The sequence below is a fragment of the Nerophis lumbriciformis genome, linkage group LG11 (assembly GCF_033978685.3).
Source record: "Nerophis lumbriciformis linkage group LG11, RoL_Nlum_v2.1, whole genome shotgun sequence".
Taxonomy (NCBI): domain Eukaryota; kingdom Metazoa; phylum Chordata; class Actinopteri; order Syngnathiformes; family Syngnathidae; genus Nerophis; species Nerophis lumbriciformis.
Genome location: NC_084558.2, coordinates 47,218,149 through 47,235,316, shown reverse-complemented (window position 1 = coordinate 47,235,316; position 17,168 = coordinate 47,218,149). Strand labels below are relative to the sequence as shown.

General features: G+C 42.7%; 1 protein-coding gene across 1 annotated transcript in view; it reads right to left on the bottom strand.

Annotated features, from left to right (window-relative positions):
• Positions 1-17,168, bottom strand: part of atp2a2b (ATPase sarcoplasmic/endoplasmic reticulum Ca2+ transporting 2b) — a 48,526-nt gene that overhangs the window by 6,214 nt on the left and 25,144 nt on the right. Inside the window, exons 7-19 of the mRNA XM_061966470.1 lie at positions 13,551-13,636; positions 13,326-13,481; positions 13,104-13,245; positions 8,061-8,227; positions 6,102-6,190; positions 5,934-6,036; positions 5,716-5,847; positions 5,505-5,624; positions 2,819-3,037; positions 2,432-2,555; positions 2,136-2,347; positions 1,853-2,073; positions 119-321 (exon numbers count right to left, since the gene is read on the bottom strand). Of these exons, the coding sequence (XP_061822454.1) occupies positions 119-321; positions 1,853-2,073; positions 2,136-2,347; positions 2,432-2,555; positions 2,819-3,037; positions 5,505-5,624; positions 5,716-5,847; positions 5,934-6,036; positions 6,102-6,190; positions 8,061-8,227; positions 13,104-13,245; positions 13,326-13,481; positions 13,551-13,636 (1,974 nt within the window). The remainder of the gene's footprint in view (positions 1-118; positions 322-1,852; positions 2,074-2,135; positions 2,348-2,431; positions 2,556-2,818; positions 3,038-5,504; positions 5,625-5,715; positions 5,848-5,933; positions 6,037-6,101; positions 6,191-8,060; positions 8,228-13,103; positions 13,246-13,325; positions 13,482-13,550; positions 13,637-17,168) is intronic.

Genomic DNA, 17,168 nt, shown 5'->3' with positions numbered 1-17,168 from the left:
CGAAAACATTATTCATTATCATTACTATTATTATTATTATTATTATTATTATACACGTCATGGGGAAACTGTTGACTTAAATGTGCTGCTGTGTTGATTAACAAGTAGAAATGATTACATCCGATGGCCAGGTATCGGAAGAACAGCCATCCAGAGATGAGGGGCTCGCGAGCGTTGCGAGGAGATTTGTTCATGATGTCCAGGTCTGGCGGGTTGAAGCCCAAAGCGGTGGCTGGCAGCCCGTCAGTCACCAGGTTGACCCACAGGAGCTGCACTGGAATGAGAGCTTCGGGGAAGCCCAGAGCCGCCGTCAGGAAGATGCTGCACACAAACAAGACCAGCGGGGACTTGATGAGGACAACAAATACTGCACTTTATGTGCATGCTAGGAGTAATACTGCACTTTATGTGCATGATAGGAAGAATACTGCACTTTATGTGCATGATGGGAGGAATACTGCACTTTGTGTATGATAGGAATAATACTACACTTTATGTACATGATAGGAGGAATACTGCACTTTATGAGCATAATTGGAGGAATACTGCAGTTTACGTGCATGATAAGAAGAATACCGCTGTTTATGTGCATGATAGGAAGAATACTGCACTTGATGTATATTGCACTTTGAGGAATACTGCACTTTATGTGCATAATTGGAGGAATACTGCAGTTTATGTGCATGATAAGAATACTGCATTATATGTGTAGGATAGGAAGAATATTGCACTTTATGTGCATGATAAGAAGAATACTGCACTTTATGTGCATGATAAGAATACTGCACTTTATGCACATAAGAAGAATATAGCACTATATGTGCATGATAAGAATACTGCACTTTATGTGCATAAGAATATTGCACTTTATGTGCATGATAAGAAGAATACTGCACTTTATGTGCACAATAGGAAACATACTGCACATAATGTGCACGATAGGAAGAATACTGCACCTTATGTGCATGATAACAAAACTGCAGTTTATGTGCATGATAGGAGGAATACTGCAGTTTATGTGCATGATAGGAAGAATACTGCAGTTTATGTGCATGATGAGATTACTTCAATGTAAGTACATGATGAGAGTACTCCAGTAGTACTTCAGCGTAAGTGCATGATGAGAGTACTGCAGTAGTCCTTCTGTTTATGTGCATGATGAGAGTACTGAAGTATTACTTCAGTGTAAGTGCATGATAAGAGTACTGCAGTAGTACTTCAGTGTAAGTGCATGATGAGAGTACTGCAGTAGTACTTCAGTCTAAGTGCATGATGAGAGTACTGCAGTAGTACTTCAGTCTAAGTGCATGATGAAAGTACTGCAGTAGTACTTCAGTGTAAGTGCATCATGAGAGTACTGCAGTAGTACTTCAGTGTGAGTGCATGATGAAAGTACTGCAGTAGTACTTCAGTGTAAGAGTATGATGAGAGTACTGCAGTAGTACTTCAGTCTAAAAGCATGATGAGAGTACTGCAGTAGTACTTCAGTCTAAGAGCATGATGAGAGTACTGCAGTAGTACTTTAGTGTAAGAGCATGATGAGAGTACTGCAGTAGTACGTCAGTGTAAGTGCATGATGAGAGTACTGCAGTAGTACTTCAGTCTAAAAGCATGATGAGAGTACTGCAGTAGTACTTCAGTCTAAGAGCATGATGAGAGTACTGCAGTAGTACTTCAGTGTAAGAGCATGATGAGAGTACTGCAGTAGTACGTCAGTGTAAGTGCATGATGAGAGTACTGCAGTAGTACTTCAGTGTAAGTGCATCATGAGAGTACTGCAGTAGTACTTCAGTGTGAGTGCATGATGAAAGTACTGCAGTAGTACTTCAGTGTAAGTGCAGAGGGAACCTACCAGACAACCTCTCCCACGTTGGAGGAGATGAGGTATCTGATGAACTGCTTCATGTTGTTGTAGATGGCTCGACCTTCCTCCACAGCAGCCACGATGGTAGCAAAGTTGTCGTCAGCCAGCACCATCTCGGAGGCCGTCTTTGCGACCGCCGTGCCCGAGCCCATGGCGATGCCGATCTCCGCCTTCTTGAGAGCGGGGGCGTCGTTCACGCCGTCGCCGGTCTGAGAGGCGATAAGCACCACAACAGTTAGGTGACGCCACAGGCTGACAACATGTCTCTCACCATGGCCGTGATCTCATCGTAGGACTGCAAATACTCCACAATCTTGGACTTGTGGGACGGCTCCACGCGGGCAAAGCATCGAGCCTTGACCACCGCCTCCCTTTGTGCCGAAGGGGACAGGTCGTCAAACTCCCGGCCGGTGTACGCCATGCTGGACACGTCGTCGTCCTCTCCGAAAATACCGATGCGTCTGCAAATGGCGACTGCCGTGCCTGAAGTGAGGCGGAGAGCAGATAAATTGACATCTTCTGACACCATTTTGGTCTTGGGGACAGTCCGAGTACACAAGCACATACCTTTGTTGTCACCCGTGATCATAATGACACGAATGCCTGCCAGACGGCAAAGTCTAATGGAAGCTGCCACCTCCGCCCGGGGAGGGTCCAACATGCCCACGCAGCCCACAAATGTTAGATCAGTCTGGGATGGAAACACAAGATGATGTAGTTCATGTGAGTTAATATTACTTCATACACAATGAAACAAGATGATGTAGTTCTTGTGAGTTAATATTACTTCATACGCAATGAAACAAGATGATGTAGTTCATGTGAGTTAATAGTACTTACTTCATAGGCAATGAAACTAGATGATGTAGTTCATGTGAGTTAATAGTACCAACTTTATACGCAATGAAACAAGACGATGTAGTTCACGTGGGCGGGGGGGGTAATGGTACTTACTTCATAGGCAATGAAGCGAGTGCAGTCCTCCAGTACTAAGTCACTCTTGTCCACAGGGTTGTCCCGAGTGGCCAGAGCCAGGCAGCGCAGAGTGTCCCTGCCTGTGCCGTACTCCCTGATCACAGACATCAGCTTGTCCTTGATGGCGGGGGTCATGGCCACCTTGTTGTGGCCCACACGGACGTGTGAGCACCTGTCAATCACTCCCTCGGGGGCTCCCTGGTTAAAAGAGCAGATTTTTTTCTATGAGGATTTTTACACTTACAACACTTTCTTGTGGTCAAGATCAGTGATTCACAAACTGGGCTACAAGTACCACAAATGGTATTTTCCTATAGTCAAACACAGTGTTAATGTTCAAACTATGTATAATGTTACAGTGGCCAAAAATATGAAATATACTTGTTAAATTAATCCTCTGCCTTGTTTTTAATGAAGGCCTACAATACTACTGTATTTTAATGTTGTCATTATGGTGGTACTTTTTGAATACTTAGGCCTACTACACTACTGTATTTTAAATGCAGTCATTATGGTGGTACTTAATGAATACTAAGGTCCCATGTAAGTGTTGAAGTCAGGTTTGTGTGTCAAACATCATAGGTCCCATGTACGGTAAGTGTTGAAGTCAGGTGTCCGAAACATCATAGGTCTCATGCAAGTGTTGAAGTCAGATTTATGTGTCAAACATCATAGGTCCCATGTAAGTGTCGAAGTCAGGGTTACATGTCAAACAACATAGGTCCCATGTAAGTGTTGAAGTTAGGTTTACGTGTCAAACATCATAGGTCCCATGTAAGTGTTGAAGTCAGGTGTCAGAAACATCATAGGTCCCATACAAGTGTTGATGTCAGGTGTCAGAAACATCATAGATCCCATGTAAGTGTTGAAGTCAGGTGTCAGAAACATCATTGTGTTGAATTCAGGTTCATGTGTCAAACATCATAGGTCCCATGTAAGTGTTTACGTGTCAAACATCATATGTCCCATGTAGGTGTTGAAGTCAGGTGTCAGAAACATCATAGGTCCCATGTAAGTGTTGAATTCAGGTTCACGTGTCAAACATCATAGGTCCCATGTAAGTGTTGATGTCAGGTTTATGTGTCAGAAACATCATAGGTCCTATGTAAGTGTTGAAGTCAGGGTTACATGTCAAACATCACAGGTCCCATGTAAGTGTTGATGTCAGGTTTATGTGTCAGAAACATCATAGGTCCTATGTAAGTGTTGAAGTCAGGGTTACATGTCAAACAACATAGGTCCCATGTAAGTGTTGAAGTCAGGTTTACGTGTCAAACATCATAGGTCCCATGTAAGTGTTGAAGTCAGGTGTCCGAAACATCATAGGTCCCATACAAGTGTTGAAGTCAGGTGTCCGAAACATCATAGGTCCCATGTAAGTGTTTACGTGTCAAACATCATATGTCCCATGTAAGTGTTGAAGTCAGGTGTCAGAAACATCATAGGTCCCATGTACCGTAAATGTTGAAGTCAGGTTCACGTGTCAGAAACATCATAGGTCACATGTAAATGTTGAAGTCAGGTTTACATGTCAAACATCATAGATCCCATGTAAGTGTTGAAGTCAGGTTTATGTGTCAGAAACATCATAGGTCCCATGTAAGTGTTGAAGGCAGGTGTCCAAAACATTATACGTCCCATGTAAGTGTTGAAGTCAGGTGTCCGAAACATCATAGGTCCCATGTAAGTGTTGAAGTCAGGTGTCAGAAACATCATCGGTCCCATATAAGTGTTGAAGTCAGGTTTACATGTCAAACATCATAGGTCCCATGTAAGTGTTGAAGTCAGATGTCCGAAACATCATAGGTCTCATGTAAGTGTTGAAGTCAGGTTTACATGTCAAACATCATAGGTCCCATGTAAGTGTTGAAGTCAGGTTTATGTGTCAAACATCATAGGTCCCATGTAAGTGTTGAAGTCAGGTGTCCGAACCGAAACATCATAGGTCCCATACAAGTGTTGAAGTCAGGTGTCCGAAACATCATAGGTCCCATGTAAGTGTTGAAGTCAGGTGTCAGAAACATCATAGGTCCCATGTAAGTGTTGAAGTCAGGTTTACATGTCAAACATCATAGGTCCCATGTAAGTGTTGAAGTCAGGTTCACGTGTCAAACATCATAGATCCCATGTAAGTGTTGAAGTCAGGTTTACATGTCAAACATCATAGGTCCCATGTAAGTGTTGAAGTCAGGTTTATGTGTTAGAAACATCATAGGTCCCATGTAAGTGTTGAAGTCAGGTTTACATGTCAAACATCATAGGTCCCATGTAAGTGTTGAAGTCAGGTTCACGTGTCAAACATCATAGATCCCATGTAAGTGTTGAAGTAAGGTTTATGTGTCAAACATCATAGGTCCCATGTAAGTGTTGAAGTCAGGGTTACATGTCAAACAACATAGGTCCCATGTAAGTGTTGAAGTCAGGTTTATGTGTCAGAAACATCATAGGTCCCATGTAAGTGTTGAAGTCAGGGTTACATGTCAAACAACATAGGTCCCATGTAAGTGTTGAAGTCAGGTTTATGTGTTAGAAACATCATAGGTCCCATGTAAGTGTTGAAGTCAGGGTTACATGTCAAACATCATAGGTCCCATGTAAGTGTTGAAGTCAGGTTTATGTGTCAGAAACATCATAGGTCCCATGTAAGTGTTGAAGTCAGGTGTACCTTAACAAACATCTTCCCTGCAGAGGAGCGAGCCTTGTTGGGGGTGCAGTACACCGACATGGACTTCCTGTCTCTGGAGAACTCTAACGTGATCTCTTTCTTCATCAGCTGCTTGATCACCTGCACATTTCAAACCCACTTTCTTTAAACACGACAGAATCCGTGTGGTCGTCCTTCGTCTCGTGTGAACAAAGTTGCAAATGTTACGTACGGAATTGCACGCGTTGGCTCTCTCGATCTTGGAAAGTCCTTTGACTTCCGTGTCAAACACGTTCATCTTCTCCACCAGACACGTGAGGGCCGTCTCCGTGGCCTCGCCCACCTTCTCATACACACCTTTGGTCTGCCAGGACAAGCAAACACAATGTGAGCCCACGCCAAGAGGGGTGGTAGACGTGTGACCCGGTGAAACTACGTGTCCATCCTGACCTCGTTGTAGTCCAGTGAGGAATCGTTGCAGAGAGCGCAGATGGAGGCCAGCTCCACCAGAGCATCGTACTTGGAACACTGGACTTGTTTGCCATCTTGGAACCTAACAGGTCAGCACATGACAGGTCAGCAAGTAGTAGGACCAAAAAGGACACAATGAAGACTCACACTTGTCCATCTGGAGCATATGTAGAACCAGTGACAGTGAATTCTTTTAAGGAACAATGGCTGGCGTCTGCACGGTCAATAATGAACATCTGCAAAGCAAACACATCATTAGCATCATGTCACACAAACACACCAGGATTTTTAAGTACCATTAAATACACCATTGATTGATGGTAAACATTTATATTGTTTCTTTTATAACATCCACAGCTCAGCTCCTCCTGGCTGTGCCCAAAATCAGACGAGATAAAACCTTTGCACAACAGCCATCCTTTCCACATCAGATCCTCCCTGACATCGTTTAAATCCAGGCTAAAAAACCTTCCCCCTTGGCTTTCAAATCCAGTTAGGCAGGATATTTTGGTCTTTTATTTCCCATGAAGGATGACAACTTGATAGTGCTGTTTGCAACTTCCTCAGTTACATTTTTCAAAGCAAAAACATAACTGGAACACCCACGCCTGGCTTATGTTACCATTAGTGGTTTAACAGAACACATTTGTGTGACAACTGGCTAGATTTTTCGCAATTACAATGTTTATGCAATAAACGTTTTAACCGGCCCGAATAAAAGGATTGGTGTTTACGGCAGTCACTCACCCGGTTTCATCAACACGTAAGCGCAGAGAGTGTGTGCACACGTACAAAAGCAGTCCAAGAGAAGCAACAAACAATTTGCAGTCATGTTGTTATAATGATAGAATTTACATTCAATGACATCTAACACTAGCTATCCAAATTGCTAATATTATCTAACAACCCCCAAAGCTAATGCGCGTGTGTTATGTACATACCTAGTTACTTAAATACATAGGAGAAGTCATGAGGGGGGATATAGTGTGGCAATTACATTGGAAAGTTGGCGCCCTCTCTGCATCCGTGTGAATGTTGCCAACAGCCCTCTTATTTGAACCACAGATAAAATGTGCAGGGTGGAATAGGAAGGTTTGGGGGAAATCGCACCGTCACAGCCAGAAATAGCAGCCCGAATGCTGAATTAGGCCACGCAAATTAGTTTGTTTTTGCTTCTTCTAAAGTTTACAAAATTTTGACTTGAAGAAAAAAAAAGAGGAAGAAGGGACTGCTTGTGAGTGACTAACTTTGTGAAAACTACTGACCACAATGCTACTTGTGAGTGCCTATCTTTGTGCAGAATACTGACCACAATGCTACTTGTAAGTGACTAACTTTGTGCAGAATACTGACCACAATGCTACTTGTGAGTGACTAACTTTGTGCAGAATACTGACCACAATGCTACTTGTCAGTGACTAACTTTGTGCAGAATACTGACCACAATGCTACTTGTGACCGACTAACTTTGTAAAGAATACTGACCACAATGCTACTTGTAAGTGACTAACTTTGTGCAGAATACTGACCACAATGCTACTTGTGAGTGACTAACTTTGTGAAAACTACTGACAACAATGCTAATTGTGAGTGACTAACTTTGTGCAGAATACTGACCACACCACTGCTTGTGAGTGACTAACTTTGTGAAAAATACTGACCACAATAATGTTTGTGAGTGACTAACTTTGTGAAAACTACTGACCCCAATGCTACTTGTGAATGACTAACTTTGTGCAGAATACTGACCACAACCCAATTTAGAGTGACTAACTTTGTGCAGAATACTGCCCACAATGCTGCTTGAGTGACTAACTTTGTGAAAACTACTGACCACAGCACAACTTGACCATGCATGGGGAGGCCAGGGGCCAAAAGAATGTAGCAGGGTGACATGTAGATGAACAGAACAGGAACTAAGAGAGCAAACTCAAACAAAGATTCAAAGCCAAGTTGGATTATTACCAGTAAGAATAATTGTGTTTAAATATTTAGGTCTTTCATCACATCTCTAGTGAGTCACAAGTTTCCGCAACACTCCCTTGACATTATTTCGTTGGATATTTCAACCAAACCACAGAAGCTTCTCAGCAGAACACTTCTTACCCTGCACACAGACATCTGATTGGTTGTCAGGGTCCCGGTCTTGTCGGAGCAGATGACGGATGTGCAGCCAAGGGTCTCCACTGAGGGTAGGCTACGGACGATGGCGTTCTTCTTGGCCATGCGGCGTGTGCCCAGAGCCAGGCAAGTGGTGATGACAGCAGGCAGACCTGAAGAGTCAGCGGGAGGTGTTGAGGACATAGACAACACAACAAAACATGGTCACTAATTCCCTTGTAAAATGCAAGGTTTCATCTACAGGTAATTAATTGTGGCGCACCGCCACACCAAAATGAAAGCTGACACATGTAAAAACAAATTTAAGTAATACAATGTATGAATGGATGTATATAGTCTATTATTCACGCACTATTGGCAATAATAATGTGGAAAACATCTCAAATTGCATAAAAATGTTCTAAGCTTTATTTTGAAAAACGTGCATCTGAATGGCCTTGTCAGAATAAGCACTCGAGCTGGCCTTGCACATGATCCTCCCTGAAACGCAATTGGCACTCGGCAAGAGTAAAAAAATTTAAAAAAAAGTTGAAGTGAGAGGTATTGTCAGAATAATTGTATAAGTTATCACACAACTTGTTTGCTTGCAGTTCAGGTTGCCCTGCGGCCTGTGGTTACTATCCATTTGTGCTCACAAAGCTGTCTTTGATCTTATCAAGCAAAAGGCGGACAGCTTATAAATCTCCACTGTGTGCGATGGAATGCGCCGTAGAGGTGTCGGTTTCTCACATCTGGACAGCCACAGGAAGGGCCTTATCAGGACCCGATATCTTGAAACAGAGAGGGGGCAAACCTGACAATGCTCCAAACACCTTTTATTTTAACTGTTTATGACCCAGTGCAGCGGCTGCATAACGAGACCCCTCCCCTTAGAAGCAGCTGCAGCCATGTAATCAGGGAATGCCCAAATAAACGGGGAGGCGTGGAACTTTTTCCTCAGAACGTGGGGTGACACTGTGCAAGGGTGCATGTCCAAACGCTCTCCTCATGAGCTAAATTAAATCCTGTCTGTGTGATTCCTTGCTTCTTGTCTTGTTTAATAGATAATTCGGTGTTTGAACCTGACAGGTATTTCAAGTTAATCTATTCATTTCTTGTTCAAGCCTGGGAAAACTGTCCTCATTTTGACATTATCACCCACAATAACATCTAACTTTACACCATGCGCGTGTTGGGATCTCTATTTGATTATGTCTGTGTGGGGTTTGCATGATCTGCCCGTGTGTGGGGTTTTCCTCCCACGTTCCAAAAATAAGCATGTTAGGTTCATTGGAGACTAAATTGCCCATAGGTATGAATGTGAGTGTGAATTATTGTCTATATGTGCCCTGTGATTGGCTGGCGACCACCATAGGGTCTTCCCCGCCTTTCGTCCCAAGTCAGCTGGGATAGGCTCCATCTTGCCCCTGGCCTTAATGAGAATAGGCCCTATAGAAAATGAATGGATGAACAAGTACATTCTGCTCATTTTTGTTAGCCTGTCAATTAACTGGTTCAATGTACGTTAGCATTAAGCTTAAGTATTCCAGCCATCCTTCATGATTGTATTACTTTTCTTCAGTTTATTCCAAACTGTATAATGAATTTAACGTGATTCCTACATGTATGTGCACTTCATGTGTATACTAATGTATTACTTCACTGTGGAAAATATAAATAAAACACCTCGTTACTTTTGTCTACCTCTTTAAAGGACTGTTTACATGTTCGGCAAACTAAATTCCAACATTCAGGGAGGGCAGAATTCAGTGCAGCCGGTGTTAACTTTTACAATAGGCAGCAACAATTGAAAAATAAAACAAAACAATAGTATTAATGTATATTTTTCTTCTAACAACTAGGGTTGTATGGTATACGGTACTAATAAAGTACCGCTGTACTAATGAATTACTAAACTGCCTTTGGAAAAAATGTTTACTTTTTTTTTTTCATAAGTCATTGTAACATTGCTGCTAATATGAGCCGAGGTGCATGTGAGACAACACACACACAGAACACTTACAAGCAGAAACATGAGCAGTAGAATGGACGTATTTTGGCTCCAAAACTAATGATAAAGGTGAAACTCTAAACACTGAAGTGCCACTCGGCAAGCGGTGTTTAAGGACAAAGTACAGGCCAAAAGTTTGGACACACCTTCTCCATGCGTTTTCTTTATTTTTTCATGACTATGTAGATTGTCACTAAAGGCATCAAAATTATGAATGAACACATGTAGAGTTATGTACTTAACAAAAATAGGTGAAATAACTGAAAACATATTTTTATACACCCTTTGCTCTGATTACTGCTTTGCACACTCTTGGCATTCTCTCCATGAGCTTCAAGAGGTAGTCACCTGAAATGGTTTTCAGTTCACAGTTGTTATAGTTTTGATGCCTTCAGTGACAATCTACAATGTGAATACCGGTAGTCAGGAAAACAAAGAAAACGCATTGAAATGAGGTGTGTCCAACATTTTGGCCTGTACTGTACCGTATTTTCCGCACTATAAGGCGCACCTAAAACCCTCCAATTTTGTCAAAAGCTGACAGTGCGCCTTATAATCCGGTACGCCTTATATATGGACCAATATTGAGCCACAACAAACCTAAACTTCATTTTCATAAAGTTTAGGTCTCGCAACTACGGTAAGCAGGCGCCAACTTCATTTTCCCCCGTAGAAAAAGAAGTTCTTCTTCTATGGTAAGCAATGTACTACTTCATTGCGGAAAATGGGGGGGTTTGAGATGGGCGGGGCCGGGGTTAAGGGGGGAGGAGTATATTTATAGCTAGAATTCAATGAATTTCAAGTATTTCTTATATATATATATATATATACATACATTATTACATATATATATATATATATATATATATATATATATATATATATATATATATATATATATATATATATATATATATATATATAAATAAAATAAATACTTGACTTTCAGTAAATTCTAGCTACCGTATTTTCCGCACTATTAGCCGCACCTAAAAACCACAAATTTACTCAAAAGCTGACAGTGCGGCTTATAACCCGGTGCGCTTTATATATGGATTAATATTAAGATTCATTTTCATAAAGTTTCGGTCTCGCAACTACGGTAAACAGCCGCCATCTTTTTTCCCCGTAGAAGAGGAAGTGCTTCTTCTTCTACGCAAGCAACCGCCAAGGTAAGCACCCGCCCCCATAGAACAGGAAGCGCTTCTTCTTAAAGTTAAAAGTTAAAGTTAAAGTACCAATGATTGTCACACACACACACTAGGTGTGGCGAGATTATTCTCTGCATTTGACCCATCACCCTTAATCACCCCCTGGGAGGTGAGGGGAGCAGTGGGCAGCAGCAGTGGCCGCGCCCGGGAATCATTTTTGGTGATTTAACCCCCAATTCAAAGCCTTGATGCTGAGTGCCAAGCAGGGAGGTAATGGGTCCCATTTTTATAGTCTTTGGTATGACTCGGCCGGGGTTTGAACTCACAACCTACCGATCTCAGGGCGGACACTCTAACCACTAGGCCACTGAGTAGGTTACTGTAAGCAACCACCCGCCCGCGTAGAAGAAGAAGAAGAAGCGCGCGGATATTACGTTTCATTTCCTTTGTGTGTTTACATCTGTAAAGACCACAAAATGGCTCCTACTAAGCGACAGGTTTCCGGTTCATGAAAAGACGCAATCTCTCCATCCGCACACGGACTACTATTTCACAGCAACTGCCTAAAGACTTTCAAGAAAAGCTGGCTACTTTCCGTGCATATTGTAAAAACAAGATAGCTGAAAAAAAGATCCGGCCAGAGAACATTATCAACATGGACGAGGTTCCACTGACTTTTGATATTCCTGTGAACCGCACTGTGGATACAACGGGAGCACGTACGGTGAATATTCGCACCACAGGGAATGAGAAGTCATCCTTCACTGTGGTTCTAGCTTGCCATGCTAATGGCCAGAAACTTCCACCCATGGTGATATTCAAAAGGAAGACCTTGCCAAAAGAGACCTTTCCAGCCGGCGTCATCATAAAAGCTAACTCGAAGGGATGGATGGATGAAGAAAAGATGAGCGAGTGGTTAAGGGAAGTTTACGCGAAGAGGCCGGGTGGCTTTTTTCACGCAGCTCCGTCCATGTTGATATACGACGCAGCTCCGTCCATGTTGATATACGACTCCATGGGCGCCCACATCACGCTGGTTTTTAATATATTATTAAAGTTTGACTGACCTATCTGACTGTTTTTTTGACATTCCTTTAGCGCAGTTAGATGCGGCTTATAGGTGGACAAAGTTTTGAAATATGCCGTTCATTGAAGGCACGGCTTATAACCCAGGGCGGCTTATGGTGCGGAAAATACGGTATATATATATATATATAAAATAAATACTTCAATTTCAGTGTTCATTTATTTACACATATACACACACATAAAAGTCTGATCTACAAAATGTGCAGGCAGCATACCCCTTCTCCTTCGAGCTGTCCTGGATGAACCTAAATTATTTTTTCCAATCATTTTGGAACTTGCAAGCGTTCTTCTTCTTACTCGTGGTCGCCATGTCTCTTCTTCGTTCTTCTGCTTCGTCTCTGTTATGTTTTTGGACATTACTACTTGCCGTAGTTTTGAAGCAATGCATGATGGGAATCCAGATGTTGTGTGTCAGTGTATTAACGTGCCAGCTGGAATAAACACACGCTGAGAAATAGCTCCGTGCCTGCCTACTTTATGGGTTATAGATAAAGATATGGATAACGGACACATATATAATAGTCTCCTTTTCAGGAGAGAGAGGACGCTAAAGGCAGTGCCTTTAAGGCACGCCCCCAATATTGTTGTCCGGGTGGAAATCGGGAGAAATTCGGGAGAATGGTTGCCCCGGGAGATTTTCGGGAGGGGCACTGAAATTCGGGAGTCACCCGGGAAAATCGGTAGGGTTGGCAAGTATGACAATGAAGCCACGATGGCTGTTGTACAGCAATGAGCGCACAAACTATAAGAGCACAAAAGAGGCAGCGCCACAAGTATGCTGGGGAAACACTGAAATACCTTCAGGAATGGCCGCCACTGCCAGAGCGACGGCGATCTTGAAGTAGTAGACGGCCCCACGGATCCAGGAGCCTCCATGGACAGGGTCGTTGAAATGTCCGATGTTGATGAGCCACACGGCGATGCAGATGAGTGTGATCACCTGGAATGAAGGCGCAAACATAATGAACGTGAGTTGCTGTCACAGGTGGCACACAAAGGAGCGTGGCACGATGCCAGTACTTTAGAGAGCTGCTGTCCAAATTCATCCAACTTCTGCTGCAGCGGCGTGCGCTCCTGCTCCGTTGCGGCCATCTCGTCCCGGATTTTACCGATCTCCGTGTTTCCGCCTGTGGCCACCACCACGCCTACGGCCTTGCCTGCCGCGATGTTGGTGCCCTGTGAGGAAGCCATTAGGTGAAAGGAAGTCTCCTTGGAGACCAACGATGGACGTCTGGGGTGACTTACAGAGAAGAGCATGTTCTTCTTGTCCTGGTTGACAGCGCGAGGGTCCGGCACGGGGTCCGTGTGTTTGATTACGGACACAGACTCTCCTGTAGGTCCATCAAGGGAAAAATATGTCAATTTGCTGTCATGCTTTCTTAACAAAGCAGGCATGACAAAACAATTGAAATTAATGGCGATTCTTATTAATAACAATTCTTAATCGATTAAAAAAATTTTTTAAATCAAGTTTGTAAATTATTTTTTTTCCTAATCTGTTCTGTGCAGCCACTCAGACAAATCGTATTGTTGATGTAGATCAGAGGGATCAAAGTCGTTTTTACTGAGGGCCACATCGCAGTTAGAGGGCCGTTTCTAACACAATTTTTTTCATGCATTTTATTAGTAGATTTTTTTTTAATCTAAAATGTAAAAAAAATATGGTAAATTGCAATAATTTCACCTCAAAATTTAGTGTATATTAGTGTAAATGGAAAAACAGTACTGCTGTTATCACGGTAAAAAAAAGGCAGCTCACTTGCCAGAATTTTAGTGTAACATTTACATTAGTTTTTTTACTGGAGATAAAAAAAACTGCAATTTTACAGTAAAATTTTGGCACCTGAGCTGCCAGTTTTTTTTTGTTTAGTTTTTTTTACCGCAAATCAACAACTATAGATTTCTCGCTGTATATTGAAAATGCCAAAACAGCACCACAGTTTATTAGTAAAAAAAAATAAAAGTACTGTTTTTTTCATTTAGAGAAAAATGCTGTAAAAACCACCGTAAATTTCACAATTTTACCATGAAATCTATTGCTACTTTTACATTGCACAATTTGATGGATAACTTGCTTTGAAATCATTATTATTAGTATTTATTTCTATTTAAAAAATGGTTTGAATGTTTGATAATAGATTTCTGCATAATTAGACAATATTTAAGTGAACATAATTTGCGATTACATGAAGAACATATATATATTTTTTCTCCCAAAATTGAAAGAAAGAATACATTTTGTGAGAAAAGTTACAGTACTTTGTTGAAAAATATTATTTCCAGGCTTTCGAGGGCCAAATAAAATGAAGTGGCGCGCCACATCTGGCCCCCGGGCCTTGAGTTTGACACATGTGATGTAGATGATCTATATCTGCTGTACCGATTTACTTTAGAAAAGAGAAGAGTGGGATACTTATTTGTATTTGACTTTATCAAATGTTTGGGTAGAATTTTAATCAAACAAAACCAGTTTTCTTTAATACAGGAATTTATGATTAACCATTGAACTGGCACCCACTGTTATTAAAAAGTATTGATTTTGAATAGAGAATCGATTCCGAATGGAATCGTTGCACTTAAGAATCGAATCGAATCAAATCATGTGGTGTCCAAAGATTCACGGTCCTAATGACAACCATCAAGCGCCACCTTCCTCTCAGAGAGGCTACATGACAGCAAAGACACGTCGCCTTCCTCTCAGAGGGGCTACATGACAGCAAAGACACGTCGCCTTCCTCTCAGAGGGGCTACATGACAGCAAAGACACGTCACCTTCCTCTCAGAGGGGCTACATGACAGCAAAGACATGTCACCTTCCTCTCAGAGGGGCTACATGACAACAAAGACACGTCGCCTTCCTCTCAGAGGGGCTACATGACAGCAAAGACACGTCACCTTCCTCTCAGAGGGGCTACACGACAGCAAAGACATGTCACCTTCCTCTCAGAGGGGCTACATGACAGCAAAGACACGTCACCTTCCTCTCAGAGGGGCTACATGACGGCAAAGACACGTCACATTCCTCTCAGAGGGGCTACATGACAGCAAAGACACGTCACCTTCCTCTCAGAGGGGCTACATGACAGCAAAGACAGGTCACCTTCCTCTCAGAGGGGCTACATGACGGCAAAGACATGTCGCCTTCCTCTCAGAGGGGCTACATGACAGCAAAGACACGTCACCTTCCTCTCAGAGGGGCTACATGACAGCAAAGACATGTCGCCTTCCTCTCAGAGGGGCGACATGACAGCTAAGACACGTCACCTTCCACTCAGAGGGGCGACATGACAGCTAAGACACGTCACCTTCCTTTCAGAGGGGCTACATGACAGCAAAGACATGTCACCTTCCTGTCAGAGGGGCTACATAACAGCAACGGCATGTCACCTTCCTCTCAGAGGGGCTACATGACAGCAAAGACACGTCACCTTCCTGTCAGAGGGGCTACATGACAGCAAAGACACGTCACCTTCCTCTCAGAGGGGCTACATGACAGCAAAGACATGTCGCCTTCCTCTCAGAGGGGCTACATGACAGCAAAGACACGTCACCTTCCTCTCAGAGGGGTTACATGACAGCTAAGACACGTCACCTTCCTCTCAGAGGGGCTACATGACAGCAAAGACATGTCGCCTTCCTCTCAGAGGGGCTACATGACGGCAAAGACACGTCACTTTCCTCTCAGAGGGGCTACATGACAGCAAAGACACGTCACCTTCCTCTCAGAGGGGCTACATGACGGCAAAGACACGTCACCTTCCTCTCAGAGGGGCTACATGACGGCAAAGACACGTCACCTTCCTCTCAGAGGGGCTACATGACAGCAAAGGTGTCGCTCTGTCATCAGGGTGTTCTCACGTGTTCTGATAGAGTCCGTTTGGCCATAAATGGCGAAAAGAAGTAAAGAAGTGGCGTGCAGGGCGGGAGGGGCGGGAACCAGCCAAAACACTAAAAATACCCGATAAGAGTTTGCAACCAATTAAGGCAGTTGGGAAGGACATGTGTTTTAAGGTCTCGATTCACATAAAACTCATGCAGCATCCATCCTTAAAGAGCACTTTGAATATTTTCCATGTTGTCCTTTCATCCACACGGCTCACATCTGTTTTGTATCCAGCGAGTAGCCATGACCACAGGATGTCCAAAACTACCAACCTATGTTCTACTGACACTATAGATAGCACCTATCTGATTAACTCGCAGGCGCCTGATTACAAAAGCAAAAAGCCGCAAGTGTCCTATTAGCGCCAGAACCAAACAGCTGTGGCTGTAGGTAACCGCTCGATTGACTTATGGGCGTCAAAAGATGGCAGTAGTCACATGATGAGCAGTCAGCATCCAGTGAGCGTTCCTGATTTAACACTTGCTTACTGTTTACAATGAATGTACTCATCCGCGCTATTAATGCTGGCTAAGCACTTTGTGCCTTAGTGTTCTAAATGTGCCCTAAAGGTGTTCTAAAATGTGTCTTAAAGATGTTCTAAAATGTGTCCTAAAGGTGTTCTAAATGTGTCTTAAAGGTGTTCTAAAGTTTGTCTAAAAGGTGTTTTAAAGGGAACACCTTTAGGACACATTTAGAACACCTTTAGGACACATTTAGAACACCTTTAGAACACATTCAGAACATCTTTTGGACACATTTAAAACATCTGTAGGACACGTTTTAGAACACCTTTAGAACATCTGTAGTACACCTTTAAAACATCTGTAGGACACGTTTTAGAACACCTTTAGAACATCTGTCGGAAACATTTAAAACATCTGTAGGACACGTTTTAGAACACCTTTAAAACATCTGTAGGACACCTTTAAAACATCTGTAGGACATCCCTTTAAAACACATTTTATACAAACTTTAGGACA